Below are 23,999 nucleotides of genomic sequence, written 5' to 3' on the forward strand. Positions count from 1 at the left end.
CCTCCATCCAGAAAGTAGCCTCTCATGTGTCTGCACAGGGGAGACAAATTGGTGCCCAAGCCCCTGCAGCCCCCACTGGCCCTGGAAGACACACTGGGTGACTGTGAGGCACCTGGTGCTAGGCACGGCTCAGGAGCCCACCCCAAGGCTGAGGCTCTGGAAGGGCAGCCCCCACAGTGTCAAGCGAGCAGTGTACTTAGTGTCAGAGGAAGGAAGGAAAGGCAAGGCTATTGATCATTTGCTATGTGCTGAGCACTATCCCGGGCTTTTAGCATCATCTTTATAACAACCATGTAGGTTGAAATGATCCTTGTTTTATAGATGCAGAGAAAAAGGCGTGACCTGAGGCCACACTCTAGAAAGGAACAGCACAAAGATGCAGATGCAGGCATGTCTGCTCCCCAAAGTCCATGTCTGTTCCCCTCTATGCTACGGCTGCCCAAGAAAACCAGGCTGGGGGTAGGGAACCCAAGGAAGGTTTCCCCAAGGAACAGGAGCTCACCCAGGCCTCTGAGAGAGGATGGGCCAAGCTCAGAGAAGAGGCACTTGGGAAGAAAGATGGGGCAGACAGAGGAGCCTTAGTGAGGGACATGCAGGGGCCAGGCCTACATGGAGAGAAAAGAGAAGATTCAGGAGGGTAAAGTGAGGCCAGGTCTGGGGAGGTCACTGGGGAAGCTCCGGGCAACCAGAGGTGCCCCACCAGGCCTGAATGACCTGGGACCAAGTTGGGGCAGAAGGCAGGACTCATGCACAAGAAGACCGCCAAGAGCTGGGCCGATCACATCCAGGGGCAGGTGAGCTGGAAGGTGGAAACAGGCAGAAGTGAAAGCGGAGGCACACGGGCCGCCAGGACCGAGAGTTAGAGCAGGGGCCTGGGAGCCCCCAGACGGCCAGTGGCCACAGGCAAGGCTGTCTTCTCTGGGCAGTGCGAGGACGCCAGATGGTTCAAGCATTGGCTCCCCTCTGGCTCTTGACATGGTCCTTACCATCTCCTCAGCCTTTCTGAGTTTTTCCTACAGATGGAAGCTTCTCTTATCACCTTAAACCACATAGTCAATAACTGCACTGAAAGGCAATCTTTTACCCATATTCATTAGGAACGGTCTACAGAGCAATTTGGTTCTAATTCAAGTTTCATTTCCAGGCCAGCGCACCCTCTGGGTCACTATACATCAGCCATTTGCTTGCTCTGAATCAGCACCCACTATGCCCTCAGCACTCACTTCTAGCTCCTTCTCCCATGCTTCAGGTTGCTTGGTGTGTCTGGAAGGTCTGTACCCCTCCTGAGTGTTCCCAACTGGGAATACCCACGGTGGTCACCGCCACAGAACAAAACACTGCTTCACGTGAAAAGCACCTCCAGGCAGGCCGGGCTCCTGCGGAATCCCGGGGAGGTGCCCAGACTGCTTTAGGAGAGTGCGCCCAGCTCCAACACGGTAGCTTCGGGGGGGCGGGCAGGAGGAGGGCTGGAGGAGGACATTCAGAAAGACGGGCAATGGGAGGTGGGTTTTTTTTTTTTTTTAATAAAAAGTAACAAAAGGGGTGCCTGCATGGCACAGTGTATGTGGACTCTTGTGCATCTCACTCTTGGTTTCAGCTCAGGTTGTGATCTCAGGGTCGTGAGATGGAACCCGCGGGCTCTGCACTCAGAGGGGAGTCTGCTTGAGATTCTCTCTCCCCCACTGCCCCTCCCATTTGTGAGCACACTCTCTCTAATAAATAATAAATAAATAAATCCTTTTCTCATAGATAGATCAATCAATCAATCCTTTTTTAAAAAAGGCAACGAGGGGCACCTGGGTGGCTCAGCGGTTGAACATCTATCTTGGGCTCAGGTCATGATCCCAGGGGTCCCCAGATCGAGTTCCACGGGGAGCCTGCTTCCCCCTCTGCCTGTGTCTCTGCCTCTCTCTGTCTCTCATGAACAAATAAATAAAATCTTCTAAAAAACAATAAGCAACACAATAGCAATACTATTTGTAAACTTTGTTCAGATACTATCCTAGCATTTTATGGGCGTTGAACCATGGGCAGAAATGTAGCTACATTATATCCATCTGTACTTGTTAAATCATCTGCACTTCGGCCACTTGTCATAAGCACTTATTTTAGCCCGAGGGATGTTGGAGAACATAGTATTTCCTGTTGTGAGAAGACGGAAGGAAAGCTCACCATCCCGGCCCTCGGGGAGCTTCCAGTCCATTGGGGAAGCCGAGGGGACGTGCTAAAAAGCTCCAGGGTTCAAGGTTGGTTGTGTGCGAGGAAGGGAGCCACAAGCCGCGAGTTTCAGGGGAGCTTCTGGGCTGGGGGTCGCCGACTGCCTGATCGTGAGGACCTCAAGCGGCTCTCTCCATGTCCCTCCCGGCTTTGTGCTTCCCTACCCGGCCTGTCCCGCGGCCTGCGCGGGCCCCAGGGCTGTCTGCCGGGAACCCCAGGGCGGCACTTCCTATGCAAATCTTACGTGGGCAGCTGATGAGCCGAGCAGCGGGCCCCGGAGAGACTGGGGGTGCGGGCTTTTGCCAGCGGTGTTCCCCCCCTCCCCCAGTGGCGGTGGCTGGAGGCACCGGGAGCAGGGGACTGGGGACTGGGGACGGGGGGGGGGGGGGCTGTCTGGGACCCTGGGGGCCCTCCCTGCATGGTGAAGGGTCTGGGAGAACCGTGGCAACCCCCCCCCCTTCCCCACAGGCCTGGGCTCCCAGGAATGCAGGTGTCTCGGCTCTTCTGGAAAGCGCACCCTCTTCTCCTTGGGGCTCAGGAGGCTCCCTCTGGGCTGCAGCTTGGGAAGGGCGGGGAGGCAGGTGTGGAAGGTGGGTGCTCTGTGGCTGGGGCTTCACAGGGTGCCAGGACCCCCCCCCCCAACCAGCGGAAAAGAGCCTGCCGCTCCGCCTCCCCCCCCAGCCCCAGGACCCGCAGGCAAGGTCAGCGAGAGGGGAGCCCTCCTGAGGGTCTTGGGCAGAGGGAGCTCGTGGGACCAGAGGAGTCAGATGTAGTCTAACTTTTCCAGAGAAGCTGTAAATCTAGATTTTTTTTCTGTGAAATCTTCAGATGTTTCACCATTTGCAACCCATTACATTATTTTAAAAACATCTCTTGGGGGCAGCCCCAGTGGCCCAGCAGTTTAGCGCCGCCTTCAGCCCAGGGTGTGATTCCAGAGACCCAGGATCGAGTCCCACGTCAGGCTCCCTGCATGGAGCCTGCTTCTCCCTCTGCCTGTGTCTCTGCCTCTCTTTCTCTCTGTGTCTCTCATGAACATATAAATAAAATCTTAAAAAACAAAAATAAAAACAACACCTCTTGGGCCAAAGAAAACGACTTTAGGCCATTCTCTGATACATCCTCCAGTTTAGACCCCTAACAGCGAGGGGAGTGTCTGCCTCTTTAGCCCAAAGGATGAGGACGCTGCCCCCTGTGGCGTCGTGCTTCTCAAAGTGCACCTTCCTCCAAGGACAAAGTGGATGAATGAGACTGGGCAGGAGCAAGTGGCCGGTGAGGAGTGAGCCTCACCCTTCCCGGCCCCTGATGCCACGTCCTTGTGATGCCCTGCGCCGGGCCTGCGTCTGCAGTGCGCGTGGATGGGGAGGCCTCAGCAGGTGAAGCATGTGCTTTCTCAGTCACCTGCCTTAACCCTGGGCCCAGGGAGGGGAGGAGGCATGGGTCATCCCAGGCCTGAGCCCAGTCCTCACCACCCCGGGCCAGGACCCTGGTTTGGGGTGCCACGTCTTCATCTCCTGTTGGGGATGGGGGGAGAGGGGAAGCTGACACAGATCCCCGTCCCCTCCCCTCCCCAGAAGCTCCACGGGGCCTTTGCAACTTGCTCTGCCCTTGTATTTTTTTTTTAATTTTTTTTAATTTTTTTAAAATTTTTATTTATTTATGATAGTCACAGAGAGAGAGAGAGAGAGAGAGAGAGGCAGAGGGAGAAGCAGGCTCCATGCACCGGGAGCCCGACGTGGGATTCGATCCCGGGTCTCCAGGATCGCGCCCTGGGCCAAAGGCAGGCGCCAAACCGCTGCGCCACCCAGGGATCCCTGCCCTTGTATTTTTAAGGTAAGTCTGCAAACAGATGTATTTGTTTGCTTTGTATGTGTTTTGGGTTGAGTTGATTTTGTTTTGACATGTCGGTTCAAAATAAGACTGACCCTCTGGAAACTCGACTTGCTAAAGCCATCCACTCGCTTCAGCTGGAGGGGCTTAATTGGAAACAGCTGGGGCGCACTGCCCCCCCCCCCCCCACGGGCCTCTGGACTGAAAGACACCTCAGAGGAGGTGTGCTGGCTCTGAGCAGGGGACGTGTGGCTTCAAAGGCAAGAGCCAGTGAAGGGAGGTTTTATCCCAAGAGGAAGGGTTTGCTTCAAAAATAGCTTTTAATATGTATTTTTTTTTTTTAAATGAAGACACTAAGGGAGCTGACCAGGCGTATTTAAGACCTTACAAGCGTAGGAAACAGTAAAATAACCCACTGGAACTTATCTGAAAGTAGCCTTGGACAAGCTGAGTGAGCAAGTGAAGGAACCAGTTCGGGTAATAAGAGACACTATGTTTTCTGTTATTTCATCTTTTCCTATCATTTGATTTACCTGTGGTTGAACTCTCCCTCCTTCCCTGATTCCCCGGGCACTTTTCTGCACCCTGTGTGTGGTACAGAAGAACACAAGCCCCGCCTTGTGTTATTATTGCTTTTTTACATATCCGCCTTCCCACCTTGGGGAGAGACAACATTGTACATACACGACCAAGTGTGGATGGCAAATTGAGAACTCTATTTTTAATGCAACATGTACCCATTTACCCCTCAGATTTTGCAGGTGACTTAAAAGCAGCAGTGAGGGATGCCTGGCTGGCTCAGCCGGTACAGCATGCGACCCTTGATCTCACAGTCATGAGTTCAAGCCCCGCACTGGGCGTAGAGCCTACTGAAGAATTACTATAAAAATAAAAATTAAACAAAAAATCAGAGAGGAGGGGGGCCCCCTGTGCTTGGCCAGGTTAGTTCAGGTCATTTCTGGATGACACAGCTCCAGACAGACCTCCCTCTGGTAGGGGGAATAGGGTGGGGAGGGGCTCTTCCCTCTGTGGTTGAGAAAGCCTGGTGATTAGAAACATCCTTGCCAGGCAGCTTGGATGGCTCAGCGGTTAGCGCTGCCTTTGGCCCAGGGTGTGACCTGGAGACCCGAGATCAGGTCCCACGTCAGGCTCCCTGCAGGGAGCCTGCTTCTCCCTCTGCCTGTGTGTCTCTCATGAATAAATAAAATCCAAAAAACAAGAAACCTCCTTGCCAGTTAATGAGCATGCTTTGTAATGTGGCTTAGGCAGAGGGTGGGGTGAGTGCTCGCTTAGCCTAAGACCAGGCTACAAAGCCGGCGTAGACTGGCTAGTATGTTCTCATGGCATGTCCTTAAACACCATGCCCCAAGGTTCAGGGTGATCCCTAGCGGCAGGGCCAGTTGCCTTGATGCATGTCAACACAAGCCTGGAAAGTTCGGCACATCCCTCCATGGGGCTAAGCTTGCCTGGATTCAAGTCCCTGCCACTTGCTACCCCCGTGTCCCTGGGCAAAATGCTTTCCTTGTTCTAGCTGCCTCATCTGTGGATTCTAGTAGCTTTCGGGGAGAGTTGTGGGGATTAAGTCCCTGTGCTTAGAACGGGGTGGGCACAGGTGCATGCCACATACGTGCTGCTCCGTGCTAATGTTTCCACCTTCTCTTCTTGCTGGGCTTGGGCGCATGGGGCCCTCATTTGGGGGAAAACAAACTCAGGTGTCTGTGGCATGTATGGGCTGGGTTGGCACTAAGGAGCATGGGAGAAAGGTACGCCCAGAGGAGAGGTGTAATTAGGAATTAGAGACACTATCTTAGTTAAGATTATATATCAGCAAATCTGGGTATTTCTCCATTGTGATTTTCAAAAGTAGGCAAACCAGGCTCTAGTTAAGTCAACTGATTCCACACTTGACTTCCTTCCCTGAGCCACCTCCCTGCTCCTCCCCCCTCAAGCTTGGAATATTGTCTTCCTTGAAATGTTGCTGAAGCTCTGTCATTTCAGCAGTCTGCCATGGTGGGGAGTCGAGCTGCATCCCAGTCGGGCAGACAGGATCATGTGATCTTGGGCAGCTTACTTGACCTCTGAGCCTGGTTCTCTGAATTGATGATACCTGTACCACAGCTTTGTTGAGTGGAAGTCATAAGTGAGATCCCCGTAAGTGAACACACCTGGCACACAGCAGGCGTTTAACATGCACTGGTTCTCGTCTCTTGAGGGCAAAGCTCTAAGAAGCCCACCTGGTTCTCATCACCCAGTGACATCAGTAAGCCCAATGTTCCACGCATCTTACAGCACAGCTACAATCGATTATATGTGTAATTATATTGCTATTTGTTCTGTTCTAGTATTTTCCTTCATTAACTCCCTCCTCGATGTCTTCAAGAAGCTCTGTTGGCTGGTTTCTCAAGGCAGAGTTCCATTTTCTTTGCATCTCTTCACAGTGCCTGGCCAGTCCTCTCCAGACACAGGGCCTCGGGGCTGACTGTGGGTTCTGAGTTGCTCCAGATCCCTGCGCGAAGTGAGTTCCTGTCTTGGGTGTGCCTGGATGTGCTGAGGCTTTTTGAAGGTAGTTCTGTGTGTACAATACAGCTAGAGAATGACCTTGTCCGGGGAGCTGCCCCCCCTTGAAAGAATATGCAGGTGAGGAAAGACCCAATCTCTGCCATAAAATGGGGGCAGGCAAAGACCAGTTAGGAGCTGGGTGAGGTGGGCTGTGGCGGGACAGGGTAGGGGCCTCAGTAAACAGGAATGTTAAACAGGGCCTCCCCAACTCCACCCTGGCTTTAAAGCCCACAGTTTGCCAAGTTTGGCTCCAGAGGCCTCCCAGTGACCCCGATCTAACTCCCTCCGCTCTCCAGTGATGGCTGAAGGCAGGAAGATAAGAGACTCCTTGAACAAGACAACCCCCGGGGAAATTCCATCACCCCCTTTGAGGCTGCAACAGCAGCTCTATAAACCGGGCTGGGGGCAGGGCGGGACGGAGGGAGGAGGGCGAGATAAGGCCTCTGACTTCTGGGCCAAGGGCCGCGCTGGGGGGTGGGAATCCCAGGGAAGGTGCACCAGCGCCACTTCCCAGTGGGGACTAGTCAGGGTAAAATGTGGGGGCAGGCTGTGGCAACACCGGGACAGGAACGAGCTCCCCGAGGCCTGGGGCTCAGGAGGCAGAAGCTGCTCCCCCTCGTCTGCGCCTGCAGTCCCAGCTCCCCTCCTCACCTGCGCTCTGCCCCTCTCCCCACCCCTGCCTTCCTCTTCACTCTCCGGTTCTTCACAGGCCCCTCACTCCACCCCGCAGCTCGCTTCCGTCCTTCGCCCCCCTCCTCTGGGTGGGCTCCCGGGCCAGATGGGTGGCAAAGGGCGAACCCAGACGGTTGCGGTTGCGTAGGCAATGACGAAAGTAGGACCAATGCCGCCGGCCAGCCACCAAGGCCAGAGGGGAACCCACTGAGGTCCCTGAGCCGGGAGGCCCGCTTCCTCGCACCCCTGAATCTGGCTCTGAGGAGCTGGTCCATCTGGAAGCTCGTCCAGCAGGGAGCCCAGGCTCACTCCCTCAGCGACCCCTGCCCCTGGCTCCTGCCGTCGCCCGTCCGCCTCCTCACGTGTGCCCTCTTCCAAAACCGACTCCAGCAGGGGAGCCCCACAGAGGGGAGCCCCACAGAAGCAGCACCTCGAAGGCCCAGGGGCCTCTGCAGGCAGGGCCTCACCCAGGCCGTCCACGCGGTCAACGAGACGCCACCCGTCACCGCCGTGGCCCGCAGGCTGTGCGAGAGGGGCCGCGGGGCCTGCCCTCTGAGGGAGCAGGGGGACGGGGCCCTGACCAGGAGCCCTGGGATTCTGAGGGGCTGCGGGTGGGGAGGGCTTCCAGAAACTTTGGATCCTGGACGCAGCTGGAGTTCCTCCTGTTAGCGGATGGATGTCCAGTGTGCAAGGACGCCGGCCGTGGGTGGGGAGGGAGGCCAAGACCACGTGACAGAGGCCTTGGGACCAAGCCATGGTGGAGCCGGCATGACCCATGAGCTGGGACCTGAATGAAAAGCCCACTGGGTACAAGTGATCTTGAGGCTTGCTAGTGTAGACCTGCCCCCCACCCTCCCCGTCCCGCCCCAGATCATGTGCTGGGTCTACAGGGGGAAAGCCGCAGGCCAGAGGGCCCCACTGTGTGTGCAGGTGTGCTGAGGACTCACTGTGCCCCTCACTGAAATCGGGGCGTGGGGGTAGGGGGTGCGTCTGCCCAGCCATCCTCCCAGAGGCCGCCAAACTGCGGCTGGGAGGTGCGGCGATGGCTGTAGGCCAACACCCTAACAGGTTTCTCTGGTTGAGGACTCTGCAGGGGCTGAGAGGGATTCAGGCTCTGACTATGAATTATAATGAACTGTTAGGAGTTGGCAGTGTGCCTGGGCCCCAGGGCTGTAGGCCTGTAAGCTCACAGGATGCACACACCCTCCCTAGTCTCCTCTCCTGCTCCGGGGCCTGAGACCAACACTCTAAGTGACCAGAACCACTCTGAGCAGTGGCATTTCCCTTCCCCCGTGCACTGTCCCCGGCCAGATGGGCTTCAGGGGGCAGAGCAGGCCCTCCAAGCCCACTCCCGCTCCCTAGTTATGAACTCAGACCAACCTTAACCTCTAAAGCCCCTGAAGACCTGAGGAGGGGGCCTGATGCTCAGCACACAGAGCTCCTAAGTATCTTCTCGAGTGAATGACGCTCCCACTCCAAGCTACTTGCCCTGCCCCCCACTTTTTACTTTAGTAAACTCTACGCCAATGTGAAGCTTGAACTCATGATCTGGAGATCAAGAGTCTCGCCCTCTACCTCTGGGCCAGCCAGGTGCCCCTACTTGCCCCTTCTTCGTGCCTACCTCTAGCAGTGCTAGGCTCCCTTCACTCCAGAAATACCAAGATGGCCATCTGGGGCCTGCCTTTCAAAACACCCTCCCACCCCCCACCATCCAGCTCACCTCCTGGTGTCCCTTAGGAATTATACATTTTCAAAACGAAAGCACTTACCACCCATCCAAACTTTCACCTGACGGGAAAGCTAGTATTGTTTTCTGGAATTTGTAAACTGATTTGATGCCCACTTCTTTCATACCATGGCCCTACCTTAGCTGTGCCCCCTTGGAGTAGGAGGCAGAAGGCTGATGGCACCAGCATGCTCCACCTGCTTGCAAGCACACCTGGGCAGGAGAGACATCAAGCCCACCCCCACAGACGTGGTTTTCCAGGCACCGTTAAGTGTGCAGAGAAGGTGTCAGTACCCATGGGATCTACTCATAACTGGGAAGGTCTGCAACCCTTATCTTGGGCCCAGCAGTAATCATGTCCTCTTAGAATTTTACTCATGGGGTCAGAGTTTCAGGTGGGCTGAAAGCAAGCAGCCCAGCTGGGGCCCAAACACTCTTTAGCGTGGAGTATGGTATTTGAATTCTGGGGAAAGCACTTTGGTGTAAAACTCTAACTGGGGGCACCGGGTGACTGTTACACACGTCTCCCCATCTCCCTCTGGAGTCAGGCAGGCCCTCAGCCTCCCCCATTGCTGAGACTCTAGACTGCAAGACCCACTCAGTCACTGGGCATCGGGGATACTGGTCTTCCGTATATTCAGGGCCGGTCTTGTAATGCTGCCCCTCTTACACGTCTGGGGGGAGAGGTCTTTGTTTAGATTGCTGGAGTCAAAAGAAAAGTGTAGGATCCCTGGTCTTGACACACGTTCCCCAGGGCACCTATCCAAGAAAAATGATCGCTAAGAACCCTCCACCCTCCTTTTTCTTCCTTTAGAATAGACCACTGATTCTGGCCTTTCTCCACCTGACTGGCCATGGCTCCGGCACCCTTACTCCTGCTCATAAGTGTGTATGGCGGTCCTCACATGGCCAGCAGTGCCAATAGCACCCAGGAGCTTATGAGAACTGCTACCGAATCAGAAACTGGGGGTGGGATCTGGCTCTCCATATATTACTGAGCCTTCTGGGGGATTCTGATTCTGAGTTTGAGAACCACTGGTATCGTGTCTCTCCTAAGAGCCCCGGGTAGAAGCCTCACTTGGTTCTCTGATCCACACGTGGAGAACCTGTTCAGATGCACGTGGCTTGCTGCTATGGGAGTATCTCCCCAGGGAAGGTGGCCTACCTACCTCCCACGTTCCCAGTTTGTAACAGTCATCTGGCCCCTGGCTTAGGAGAGGCCAGCGGAGGCTAGATTTGGAATCCACTGAATGGTTCTTCATCAGCCTTTTCTTCCAGAAGCTGCAGCAGGAATTCAGATGGCTCTAGGCATTGCCATAGCAACTGCACCTTTCTGAAGCTGTCACGGACTACAGGAGCAGGGAGTAAGCAATGCAAAAGAGGGGGAGTCAGCCAGTGGATAGAGCACAAGCAGCGGATGAGGGGGCTGTGAAAAGACATGGAACCTCGGCACGGCTGGGATTTCTGCACTTGAGCGTGTTAGAGCCTCCACTTCCTCCAGGACACATTTGGGACCTCTCTAGGGGTCTTCACAGCCACAAAGTACCGGCCCAGGGGGTCTATGATGCTGACTGTATCTGTCACTTCTCTTAAAAGATCATCTGCTCAGGTTAAATTAGACTCCTAGATGGTCACAGAGCAATTAAAAAGGAAGTGCCTCCCTACAGGATGACACCTGTGTTCTAGGTCAGAGTTGAGCAAAGGGACGAGCTTCAAACTTCTGATACAGATCTGCATTCTAAAGCAGATGCCAAAAAGTCAGGAGGCACCTCGGGGCCTTAGATAATGGTGGATGTTCTAGCCGTAAAGGAACGCAGCTGTCAGCAAGAATTGATATAAAACCCAACACCCATGCACGGTCATGCTGGCATTGGAGCTCATCCCCCTGGCGCTCTCGAGTCCCCCTTCTCACTCTTTATGTGCAGGTGAGAGGCTGGGAGTCCAGAGCCTCTCCTGTGGCTGAGGACGTGAAGGCTTCTCCTTGGCTCGAGGACCTGCTGAGTGGTGACTGGGGCCTTGTGGAGTTGGGCAGCCTCCCGGATGTGGAGGGGCACACCTGGGGCCCGGAGGACACTACACACCATGTGCACCTTGGCCTGAGCACTTGGCTGTTTGGGAGCCACTGGTTCTTTTAATCTGACTGTTCTCTGGCTCTTTCTGTTCTGGAAGAAGCAAACCGTTCATGTGAGGAACTGGAAGGTGGAATTCCGCCCTGTGCTCAGGGGCAGGGTACAAGGTGTGGGTAGTCAGGATCGTGGGGGAAGCATATAGTCACCTCACAGAGTCATCCCTGAGACCTTGCTGCAGCCACCCCCATACCTAATCTCACCATTGGCTGGCACGGAGTGTCCCCCAGAACTTTCCATTTGGTCACTCTCATTCTTGCCCCATCTGGCCCTCTGGGCAAGGCTGGATCCCTGTTTCCTGAGTGTGTGGGAGAACCTTTCCACCAGTACTTTTATTTTACCAGAGCCCCTGCTGGCCTTCCAGGGCCTCGGCTCCCTGTTGGTCACAGTTGAGCTGAGGCGGCGCTCAGGAGCTGCTGTGGGAGGCAAGCCCTCCACAGGCAAGGCGGCTTCTCCTCAGGCTCCTGTTTCCTTTTTGCTCTCACACAGCTGGAGTGTGATCCAAGTTGCACCTGCCCCTCACACTTAGTACTCATGACATGGAGGTACTGGGCCCAGCACTCCCCCACACAAGCCTTCACCTCCTTCAGGGGTGGGAGTGATGGAGGGAAGGATGCAGAGTTAACCCCACCCGTTTCCCCCCGACTGCCCCCTCACGAGGTTTCCACGTGACTCCCATTCGTGTGTGGCTGCGGGCTGAGCCCTCTGGCTCTGCACCGGCCTCCTCAGGCAGTGGGCAGGGGTCTGCAGAGGCGTGGGGCGGGGGGATGAGAGAGCCAGCTGTGGGGCCTCTCACTTCATTCCAGTCGCTGCCCTTTATAAATATTTATAGCAGTTCTCCTACTAAAAATAACATCCTGGAGCCCAGGGAGCAGAAAAAAATAAATGAAAATCACCGGGAATTGGGATTGATTATCATGTGTGCCAGAGCAGAATGGAACCCTGAGAAGGGGAGAGGCGGCGCGAGCACAGCGCCCGGGGGTCAGTGCTCCCTCTGGCGGTCACGGGTCAGTGCTCCCTGCCTGGCTGGCCGCTGGCTCTGCTGCAAAGAATCTTCTGGCTGCTGGAGGAGGAGCCGTCCAGGGCTGCAGTGCAAGCTCTCGGCTCCCCCTTCCCGCCTCGGCTGCAGAGCCTCGGCATCAAACGGGGCGGAAGCCTAACCAGTGTGAGAGAAAGGAAGGAGGCTATTTTTAGCGCTGTGGCCAGGGTGTGAATGTCTGTAAAACTGAGCAAGGCCCGAAGTTGTCTTTGCACGATATGATACGGGGAAGAAAATCTGTCGGGTTTTAAAGGTCAAAGGTAGGAAGGGATCCTGTGCCCCCACCCTGGGGGGCACCCCATGTGCCGGCAAGAACTCCATCAGGGTCACACACACAGGAGATTCGTGCTGTTTCTTTTCTCTTTCCAACCTCCCGGTAAATTCCTGTTGCAGAGATGAGACTCGTGGCCCGAGGGGAGTGATGAAGATGCTAGTTCATGCAGGACTGTGCAAGGGGGAGGCCCACCCGGCGGCGGAGGCAGTGGCAGCGGCAGCATCTGGCGGTCCCTCCCACTTCCCACCGGCTGGGGCTCCCTGCTCCCTGCCAGGTAGTGACGTCTGGCAGCCTGCAAGCCTGGTCCAGGTGTGCAGCAGAAAGATGGACAGGAATGCGCCTCCGGGGGAGGGCCTCGCCTTCCTCGTGTCAACGCCAGCTTGCTGCATGTTCCCTGTGCCTATATAGGACAGACGCGCTGTTATTCAGGGGCGTGCTGGAGAGGGCCTCCGAGCACATGCTGCTAACATCTGCTGGGGCAAGACAATGTCCTGGGGTGGGGTTGCGGGGATGCTTCCCTTTCAACTTGGGAGATGCAAAGAACTGGTAACACTCACACCCCCTTCTAGGGAAAGAGGCAATCTCTTTTCTGGGGTACCTGGAGTTTTTGGAGTTGCTGCTGAGGTCACAGCGTCGGGGAATGTTTCAAGGAAGAGGGAAATGGGCTCACGATGCAAGGTTTGGAATGTAGTGTTTTGGGAAGAAGGGTTGTGACTGGGAAGAAGGACCCTCAACTTGGAGAAGTGCCTACAAACCCTGGGTGGGAGGGAAGGGAGCCTTAGCCTCAGGCCAGAAGACAGAAGAATGGAAGGGTCTGTGAAACTGAGCCACCTGAGGTGTCCTGCTTTTCCCCTGACCCTTTCTCGTAAGTCCTGACAGGCTCAGAGGAGAGCGCCGGGCAGCCCACTCTGAGCCTGCTTCTGGCCCCGAGCTCCCAGGTCGTGGGCTTCATTTCCTCATCTGCATGAGGAAGGTGAGACGGATGGCTCCCACGTGCCTTCTCCTTACCCCTGGTTCCTTTGCGCCCTGGGGAGAGGGGCTCTGGCAGGCTTGTGAGGGGCAAGTCAGCTCCTGACTCCCTCCTTGGCTGGGGCATCCCAGCCTGCTATGGGGAAGGGCCTTGCCTGAATGTGCAGTGGGTTCGGGCAGAGCCATGCCCAGGCCCCGGAGGCGTCAAGCTTTCCAGGGGCGTGGGTGCTTCCCAGAGACAACAGAGAGGAGAAGAGAACCCCCTCAATGGCCTGGGGCCGATGGGGGAGAGGTCATCAGGAAAGGGCTGGGAGGCTGCTCCAGGATTGGACGCCTCAGAAGGGCTTGGGAAAGTTCTTTGTACAGGATAGTGGGGCTGCTGCCCTGGCTCTTCTGCCTGGAAGGTCTGTCACTGAGGAAGATGGCCTGACTTTCACCAGCAAGAAGTTGGGGAGGAGAGGGGAGGCAAGATGGATAAAGACATCTCACCAGACCAAAGACATCTAGCCTGGAAAAAAATGCTTCTTTGGCACAGCTTTGGTTGCCCAATTATTTTCATCCCTTCTTTCTACAGAGAGGCCCCAAAGCCGTAATATCTTGGAACTAGGGGGAAAGCAGAATTAAGGTCCTCAGATGGAAAGATGTGAAAGACCAAATTCCTACAGCAACGAGCACTGTCCTCTGGGGAATTCTGTGCTCTCCTTAGTTGTTTTAGGATGTGAGAGGGTGCGGGTTGGCAGGCCTGATGAGAAGGGGTTTGGGTGGCTTTGTGGAGCAAGGGTGATCCTGCATGCCTGAAATTCCATCTGTGGTCAGGCACAGTGGCAGGTCACAGGTCTGGGTGTCGGAACCCAAGGGCAGTGGTTTGGACCCCTGGAGAGAGATGACAGTGGCATGGGCCACCAGGAGCAAGGTGGCAAAGGTGGCCAGACGGCCTCGGCCGCCTGCTCCCAGAGTGTGTTTCAGCTAGCAGCTCCTGGTCTGCCAGCTGCATCCAGACACAGGTCCCGCCCGAGGCCCAGGCCATGCCCCACGTAGAGCAGGATGGTTCCGAGCTCAGGAGAGGGGCTGAGACGGTATGATGGCAGGGCTGGGGCAAAGGGAAAAGGTAGAGCTGGGCTCTTTACAGGAGACCCTTCACTTGAATCTCCATCCCTCAGGATGGCTCTGGCTTGGAGAGTGTGACCAGGGCAAGGGAGGAGGAGAAGGAAGACCTTAGCTGCAAAGGGAAGGGGGTCGTGGGGAGGGCGGAGAACATGGTACTCACCCGCTCTTCCTCTCTGTCCCGGCTCCTCTGCTAACCTGTACAGCACGGACACAAACAACACACGGACGTCACACCCAGGGTCTCCTCACCATTCTGTGTCTTCTCCCAGGGGACTGACTCCCCAGCCCACAGACCCTCATCTGTGCCAGGCTTCTGGACTTGCCTCTCCTCTCTCCCCTCCCCGTATGCTGACTTTTCCTAACCAGTTATGAAACAGGCTGGGAGAGTCATGCTACCTACAACCAGCAACTGCCACAAACCTAAAACAGCCAGACAAGGGCAGCCCGGGTGGTTCAGCAGTTGAGTGCCCGCCTTGGGCCCAGGGTGTGATCCTGGAGTCCCCAGATCGAGTCCCACATCGGGCTCCCTACATGGAACCTCCTTCTCTCTCTGCCTGTGTCCCTGCCTCTCTCTGTGTGTGTCTCTCATGAATAAATTAAAACAAAACAAAACAAAACAAACAAAAAAAACCAGCCAGACAAGCATTCTTGGGAGGAGAATAATAGTACTAACGTGGAAATCTAGGGAGCGGTTACATCAGGGGGCATGGCCCATCCCCTGATTCTGAAAGTGACCAAGGTGAGAAGGAATTAAATGTTGATACAGGCAGTATTTCCTGCCTGCAGGCACATCTGATCGGGAATGCTAAATCACTGCTGCTTGCCCTGGGTCTCGAACACTGCCTGCACCCTCAAAACCCTGAGAATTCACAGAGGGCCACTGTTGTCAGTGTACCAGACCTGCACGAGCCTTCTCAGGGCATGCAAGCTGCATTTACAGCTCCCAACACGTGGGTGGCAGGTTCTGGAGAGGCAATTCTAAAGGACAAGGAGCATAAAATGAGGCTCTGGAGGGGCTGAGATGAATTTCGGGCTCTGAAGTAATATGTTAGTCGATTTCATCTATGCGGTCTTGGTTACAAGCCTCACCACTCCAGGGGAGCAGTGAGGGGATGTGAAGTCCGAGGGCACCCCAGTGGAGCAGAAGCGTTCCCTAGGATGCAGCCAGCCAGAGATCCAGGGGCAGGCAGAGAGAGGGCTGCGGTAGGGGCGAACGTGGTGGGGAAGTCCAGCTCGGTCATGAATTCCTCGGAAGGGTCCATTTGGCTCTCATGGCTTTTGCACCGAGCAGACTATGTCTGCCTGACAGGGTGCTGACCAAGTTGTGTTTAGGTTAGGTCCGCATGGTTTCAATCCCAAAGAAGCAAAGCTCCTCTTTCTCTATGGTTGACAGTTACTGTTCTCTGATGCCTTGGTGACACCAGTTACTGCCATGTTGGTCTACAGTAAAAATTCAGGCCCAGACCACGGCAGACAATCAGAAGGTCCATCCATAAAAACACTCGCCTTATACCCCAACCCACATACTGACTCCAGTGCCGCTACAAAAACATATCCTGGGACCCCTATAATGCTGAGAGTCAAACATTTGTTTAAAACCACACTCATGTCTCACCTCGACTCTTAACACTCTTTCCCTCAGGATGGCACCTAAGGCTGCAGAAACAGAAACTCAGGTGCCTTCCCAGGGTCTCACAGGGACAGACAGAAAGGCTGCTGTGTGCACTGGAGGAGACATGGGGAGACCTCAAGAGCAAGAGGGCCAGAAAGGAGAGATGCTGGCAGGGAAGATGGGTGCAGACACAGGCCCCCGAGGCCAGGAGGCGGTAGGCAAGGGAAGCCATGCCCGTCCACATGGGAGACACAGCCTGCAGCCAGCCCTGAACCAGGACCAGGGCTGCAGTCCACAGTCAGGGCAAGGCCCCAGGGGTCGGGGCCACCCTCCGTGGGCCGCAAGGAATGCAGGGAGGCTGAGGAGAAGCCATGGGAACAGCTATGGGGAAGGGACGGTCAATGGGAAGAGAGGCCAAAGCAGCAGCTGTTACGTCTTTAGCCAAGAACATTCCACATGAACGCCGGGATCCGGTTGGGTTGTGTGTGTGCGCGTGTGACTGCAGCACGTGTTTATGGAGTGTAACCTTGTCTCTGTGCCTCTCCTCCCCTCTTCACCGCTTGCATGACAAGCCTCCTGCCTTCTTCCTCATCCGCTCTCAGCACAGCAAGTTGTTCTCCTCTGCCATTCCCTGTAGCACTGCTAGAGGTCTCCGACGTAGCTGACCCCTACTTCTGACATTCTGGTGACCGTGCCACATACGTCACTCCTCAATTCCTCACAGTTACCGTCCACTGCCTCGCAGGCCTCGCTCTGACTCACTAGACAACTGTGGCACCTGGACTACGTTTCTCTCTCCTCCCTGTATCCTCCTCGGCCGCCCCCGAGTCCTGGTGGTGACTCCGAACACCTGCCTGTCTCCCCCATGCTAGCCCCGTGGGCAGGCGGCGCTGCAGAGGCTCGGCCCCAGGCGCTCCTCCTTTCCCATCGCACCTTCCTTGCCTGCAGCTCCCACACAGCTTCTTCCCACCCTTCCTTTTCCCACTTTTCCTAGTCTTTTCCCACTTTCCCTTTTCCCACTTTTCTCGCTTTGCCTAGTCTACCAGCCACTCAGATGACAGCACGGGGGCCGAGTCAGCCGCCCGGCCTGCATCCCGGCTCTGCCAGCTACTACAACCTGTGCAGGCGATGTCACCGCTCTGAGCCCTGTCTCAAATCCTTCCTCGTGGGCTGTGAAATCACACGGAAAGGGTGTGCTCAGTGCAGAGCATGCAGCAGAGGTGGAGAGAGTGGGCATGTCTTCTATAGCCCAGCCTCCTTGGGGCCACTCCCACTCCCAACTTGATGAAGCACTCTCCAGCACATCACGTGGCTTATTTCCCTGTATTTGTTCATTTGCTGATATCCCACTATGTGCCAGGCACTGTTGTGGGCGCTGGGGATACCTCCTGAACAAAAGAGACCAAAACCTCTACCTTGTGGAGCTTATGGTTGGAGGAATCCAGAAAATACACATATTAATATATGATAGAAATAACGGCTAACTCTCAAATGTTATGTGTTCAGCATAACACAGACACATGAAGATTAAGAGTGCGAGGCACGGAGTCAGAAAGACCCAGTTCAAAGAGCCTATTTTCTCATTGGTAAAATAGGGGCATCATTATATATCTCTCAGGGTTGGTAAGTATTAATTAGATAATATACGGACATCATTTAGCACAGCTCTTTGTGCATAACAAGTTATTAAGCAGGTTTTATATCCAATAAAACTAGGAAGGCATTACTCTCCTTTGCTGATACCTTTCTTTATTGCTTTTAATTCTTCCATTGAGGTCACAAAACCATTTGGCTATTCTGCCCACAATAATCTCTTCCTTTGCAGAAACCCTTCTTGTATTTATAATCACACACTCGAAGTTTGATGATTAACTTTTCCTGCCACTTCATTTTATCTCCTATTTATTTTGCATATCTCTGTCTTGCCTCCATAACTATATTATAAACTCCTGGAGGCAAAGGGTCATGTTGTGTGCTTTCCTGGTATCTACTTTCTATATCTGAACCATCTCTCATAGAATTGGGAAATGAGGCAGCTTCTGTTGATCACCTGACACCACCACCTCCTTGATGGCCAGTTGGGGAAAGCAGACAGAAGGCACTGTGGGGATCTGAAAGCTCTGGGGAAAGGGCAGCAGGAAGAAAAGCAGAGCTGAAAGGGGGGGGGTTGGTTTCCCTCAGGGGCTAAGTAGCTCTGCCTCCCACTCAAACTAGGGGTCCTGTGAGCTGCCTTTACCTCTGTCTTTCCCATTCTGCTTCTTCTCTTCTTCTTCCTCTGCACCTTCCTCTGCTGTGAAAACAAGTCCAAAGTGGCCCGTGACCCTTCAGCACAGCACAAGCACGGGAGGAAGGTGAAGGGAGTGACTTAGCAGGCTTGGGATGAAAACCTAGCTAAAGGCTTAGGGTCACAGGCCTCCAAGGGCGCTGACACTCACCTCATCTGCACCATGCACGGTGCACACCCTAGCACTTAGCCATGAGCTCTGAGCCCCTAGGGGCGGCACAGGCTGAGGTCACCCAGCCTGCTGAGGGCTCTGTGGCCCGCTTCCCTGGTGACTGGGGTGGGGGTGGCTCCCTCATCTCTATGCCTGCTTTCCTTAAGGTGACCACATCTACTAGAGATACACCTAATATCTTGCAGTCAGGTTCAAGAAAGCAACCATCCAAATACGTGGTGAGGAATACCTACATTAACTTCTGTTAAGAGAAAACAACCAAAAACTGGAAGTTTTAGCTGACAACAAACTTAAAAGGACTGAATGGCAAAGTGGCTGTGTGTGGAAAAAGTGAATGCCCTCTCAGGTTGCTTTCCCAGGGGCCTCACTCAGGGAGGTCACAGTTCATTGTGCTGTGCAGGGAGCAGATACCCCGTGATAGGGAGAAGTGCTCTCAGCTCCGGGAACTCACTGTGAATTGGGGCCTTGAAACTCTTGGCCACATCCTAGTGCAAGCAACCAAATGGTGAAGTGAAAACCACGTCACATTAAGAATGTAAGAATGGCTGAAGGAATAGTGGACAGTCACCTTCAAGAGGAGAAGGCATAGGGACAGCCATGTTACCAGCCACCAAATACTTAATGAGCTAAATTAAAGGCATAGGAGGGCTAGATTTACTTTGGGTAGCTTCAGAGGGTAGGATGAGGATGAATTGCTTACAGAAAGGCAAATTTTGGCTTCATGATAAGAACCTCCCCATGATGAGAACTGGTCATGAATGCGCTCACTGGCAATATCCAAACAGAGGACTTTTATATTGGGCAGCAAGCTGGATTAAATGACTTCTAGGATCTTTTCCAACCTAAGATTCTGTTATTTGTGAAAATGTTTTTTAAAAGATGAGGAGGACAAGCTATGGCTATAAATAGTATGTTTACATGGTATGGAAAATATTTAAAGACAATCTGAGTATCTCACCTCATCCTAACAGAACCTCCAGCAGTGATAGTAAACATGTGAGGGTGCCAGGCAAGCCTCTCCTGTTCACTGAGAAGCTGGCAGCCTCACATGTAAAGGGAGTCTATTCCTGCATTCTGTAAAGATGTGGTGTCACCTGCAGACTTAGTCCACATCTACCTGTGGACTTCAGGGCTTGAGAGAGCAGAGCATCAGAGGTGGCTCTCTGGGTGCTGTGTGTTTAATGGTGTCCAGTTACCTCTCCTCCTAGTGTGATGAGCTCATGAGACATTGATCTTGCCCAAACTCTAGTCGTGAGGCACTAGGTGGATTAATTTCCATGACCTGAAATTCCTTCTAAAAGTAGGATTTCTGGCATCTTTGGGAAACTATATTAGGGAAGGGACTTTCTAATCACCTGTGAAGTCATCTCAAGGGCAGTCACCTCTTCTATTTCTGTGTGTTTATGGAGAGGGTGGTGCTTCTGACAAGGGTTGAGAAATGGTACCAGAACAGAGACAGCGTCACCTTCATACTCCCCGCACGGGAGAACCAGCATCTTAACTGCCTTGGAAAAACTAACCTAGGCCATGCACTTATTCTAAGTGGACATCGGCAGATATGAGAGGGAAGCCATGGGCCAGCCCCATGACAACACTAAAGGTATATGTTTTGTCCTTTGAAGGTCTGAGGACATACACCTCTCTGCCCTAAGAGCATGGACTGATGGTTTCAGTGGATGTGTTTGAACAGCCCATGGAAAAACCTGCTTTATCTTTTTATTTAATAACCTTGTTTATCTACTTTGAGGTATTTAAAAGACTATATTAGCTGAAAAGAAACAAAAGAGAGCCATATGTAGCACTTAGGAAGGGAACCCATTTGTCTAATTGGGAACATGGGAATCTGACCACTGTAAACAGGTTAGTAAACATCTGGCAGTTACAAAACTAAGAGAGTCATGGGGATTTTTGACGGGGAAAATATGACGATATGGGAATGGCCTTTTATTTCTTCTCTCTTTCCTGGGTTTTATGTAAGGGGAGAAACAAGGTAAGCATCTCCAGAAAGTCACCAAAAGAGCTAAGTGTGGGAGAGATTGAGGAAGGAGCCACACGTGTGATGGAACAGAGCGGGGGTGAAGAGCAACAGGCTCCGGCCGCGAACTTCATGTGAAATCAGAGCCTAGTCATGGACAAAAGGAGACAATAGGGTTTCCAAACTAAATCAAAGAGGAGAAAGCAGAAAGGCAGCTGGGAGAAAGTCCGGAAGCTTTTGTGGCTGATTCGGTTCCGGTCATCCAGGAAAGCTTCAGAACGAGGTGGTCGAGCATCCCTAGGAAAGAGCGGCTGCAGATGCAGCACTGCTGGAAGACAAGTTAGGTGAGGAAGGGGCTACGTGTATGTGCACAGAGATCTGAATTTCTTTAAACTCTTGACAGTGTTTGTTCTACAAGGAATATCCTTAAGAGAAACATAATGTGTAACTGTGTGCGTGTGGCCCAGTGCGGGACAGAGGCTCTCTGGGTGAGGATGTCCAGCGCGTTCCTAGAAGGCTAAGAGACTGAGAGGTGAGCTGAGGCAGCGCGTGCTGCATGAGGATGTTTTACCAAGTGCTGAGGAAGTGAGGAGGCCATGGGGCTGGAAGGGGAGGCATGAGGCCGTGCGGGAGCTCTGGGCTTCACCTGAATGGAGCTCCTTCACCAGGGATGACATGGTGTTGGTGATGGAGTCAGCAGCCACCAGCAGGTCATTGCGGAGGTTTCTCCTCGTACCTGAGGACAGTCAGAGCAGATGGCAATGCCAGGTGGGTGGATGTGGAGAAGAGAGCCGAGCGCCCGCCTCAGTCTGCCAGGCCCCGGACCTGGTGCAGGACACCTAGGGGAGAGGCAGCCACAGCACCTCTACCCACTCCTGGGCATGTGAGAGGCACGAGGCACCCAAACCCTCGTTCTCCTCCCTCTTCTTCTCTACCTGAAGATTCTTAGCCACAATCAAGAGAGTTGGATTCCAAAATGAACACGGCCCACAGTTGGCCTGAGGCAGGCCTTTGTTCTCCAGCAGCTCCACCATCCTGTTCTTGGTCTCTCCCTCAGCTGCGAAGTCATCCCCCAATTACATAACACAGCTGGTTGTGACAATCCTGTGCTCAACGTGTGTCCAGCAAAGTCCTACTTAGGGTTCTTAGAGTACTTCCTCCTCTAATTTGCTCTAAAGACTTCCCAGGCAAAGCACAACTGTAGGAATTGCTCCATCCACTTCCTCTCTGGAGGAGGCAAAGCCCAAAGGATGAGGCACTTCCCTTAACCTGGGAAAAAGAGCACAGAAGTCCTGGAGGCCTGCTCTTCACACACACATACAGCCTGTAGACCTCCCATTGGGAGATCAGCCCATCTAATGAGAAGGGACCAGCACTTGACTTATTTATACCATATATGAAAATCAGGATCACTTAAAGTTATGCACACAAAAGAAAAGAAACTGGAAAAATCTCAGTCGGAATCGTGTTTATGTTTCCAAACCCCTCTAGCTCTCCATTATATCCTGTTCCCAAATCTCACCTTGTGCAAAGGCCTCCTGCATGTCTCCCCCGACTCCACTCAGGGGGTCCTGTGGACAGTGGGTGGGGGTGGAGCCAGCTGACGTTGAGCGGACGGGCATGGGCATTGGGCGGCCACCTCCATGTGTGGGCGATGTATGTGGTGACCCTGTGGCCTGAGCCTGGGAGAATCAAAGACATAAAACATGTTATCTCAGGTATCTTACCTCTTTGAGGGAGGGGAAAGTGCTTTTTCGCAGTCTATCTAAGCCAGCCGACACAGCTGCGGTTCAGTTGGGCAGCGCACTGCAGGATCACATTTGAAAGGAAGGAGTCGGGCTGCCTCCAGGACTGCAGAGAGGAAGAAAAGGAAAAAAAAAAAAAGAAAAGAAAGGAAGAGGGGGCAGGGAGAAGGAGAGAGAAAGCCATGAGACTGGACTAAGACTGGGAGGGAAAGTAGAGGCTAGCATGGAGGGAGTGGGCTTGCAGGTAGACAGATTGACAGAGTAGCTGGGTCCAGGTTCAGAGCCAGGTTGGGGCCACACAGTTAGGAAATGATATACAAACATCCTTAATTTTTGTTTGCAAGCACACTTATGTACATTATCTCATTTGACCCCCTCACAACAACTTGTGAATAGAAAGGGCATACATTTTTGTACCCATATTATGGAAGAAAAACACGATGAAAAGAGGAAGAGCTTTGTGCCAGGCAACATAGCTCATGGAAGTGTGGAAATAACCATCTACTCCAAGGGCAATGACGTATATACTCTGTACCTCTGCAACTCCCAGGCTACATAAACCACGTGCCTGAGTGTGTGTCAGAACTCAGCTGCAGGCTGCTTCCCAGGGGCCAGGTCACTGTACTTGTCAAACATACAGTGAGATCTTTTTGGGGCATTCCATGAGGACCAGGTAAGAATGGACACATGTTTAGTGGAAACTGAACTTTACTTGCGAAGGCTCTGGTATAGTTTTGGAGAAAGCAATGGGATAACATTTAAAAATTCAACTTAAAGGGAGCTGCCTGAGATTTGGGCCCTGCTGCTGTTCAGAGCAAGGGAAACTGATTGTGGTATATAGTGGGTTTTTTATGGAAGCAAAACTGGGAAAATATAAGCCAAAGTATGCAAATGAGTTCAGATGAAGAGATTTCTCTCTTGGGGATCTAGCTCAGAAACTCCCCACACAACAGAATCTGCTCCAAACATGCTGACGGCCTATATGAACAAAGCCTTACCTCAATGCTTCAGCCAGTATAGGCACTGCACTAGACAGAAATGGTTTGTTCTCCGTGACTCTTAATTCTGATTTGTGCAAGCACATGTATGTGTATTTTGAGAAATTTAAAATATACGGAGAGCTAAAAAGTATAACATGATAAAGCATCCACACTGATAACTGTCCATATTTTGTCAAATTCACTTCAACCTAAGAACATTGCAGATAAGTCTGAAGACCCCTTTGACCACCATTCCTGTCTAGGCCCAGTCCCTCCTCTCACCCCTTCAGAGTCAATGATTATAAAAATCTTGGGGTGAATTTTTTTACTTATGTGTACATATATAACTATGAATAATGTATGATATTCATGCTTTTAAATTTTGCATGGATGGTATCAGACCACCCATATCATTTTGCAATTTGCTTTCATCACTTAGCATACTTTCTAAGATCTTCCCATGATACAAATGATAGAAACCTAGGTCCTTATTTCACATTATATGCCAAAATTAACCCAAAAGGGATCATACTAAACATAAGAACTAACCCATACAGGGACACCTGGGTGATTCAGCAGTTGTGTGTCTGCATTCGGCTCAGTGCGTGATCCCAGAGTCCCTAGATCGAGTCCCACATCGGGCTTCCTGCATGGAGCCTGCTTCTCCCTCTGTCTGTGTCTCTGCCTCTCTTTCTCTGTCGTCTCTCATGAATAA

General features: G+C 53.1%; 1 protein-coding gene across 14 annotated transcripts in view; it reads right to left on the reverse strand.

The window, feature by feature from the left end:
• Window positions 1–12,492: 12,492 nt before the first annotated feature.
• Window positions 12,493–23,999, reverse strand: part of DTNB (dystrobrevin beta) — a 244,842-nt gene continuing 233,335 nt past the window's right edge. For 6 of the 14 annotated variants that reach the window (XM_038560959.1, XM_038560966.1, XM_038560964.1 and 3 more), the window contains 4 exons: window positions 22,082–22,241; window positions 21,131–21,295; window positions 14,677–14,711; window positions 12,493–12,840 (listed from right to left, as the gene is read on the reverse strand). In XM_038560959.1, the coding sequence (XP_038416887.1) occupies window positions 14,707–14,711; window positions 21,131–21,295; window positions 22,082–22,241 (330 nt within the window). In that variant the 3' untranslated portion in view covers window positions 12,493–12,840; window positions 14,677–14,706. Of the gene's footprint in view, window positions 12,841–14,676; window positions 14,712–18,364; window positions 18,419–21,130; window positions 21,296–22,081; window positions 22,242–22,305; window positions 22,411–23,999 lie in introns of those variants that run through there. The other 8 variants (XM_038560968.1, XM_038560967.1, XM_038560962.1 and 5 more) reach the window with 4 other exon arrangements.

This window comes from Canis lupus, chromosome 17 (assembly GCF_011100685.1).
Source record: "Canis lupus familiaris isolate Mischka breed German Shepherd chromosome 17, alternate assembly UU_Cfam_GSD_1.0, whole genome shotgun sequence".
Classification (NCBI taxonomy): domain Eukaryota; kingdom Metazoa; phylum Chordata; class Mammalia; order Carnivora; family Canidae; genus Canis; species Canis lupus.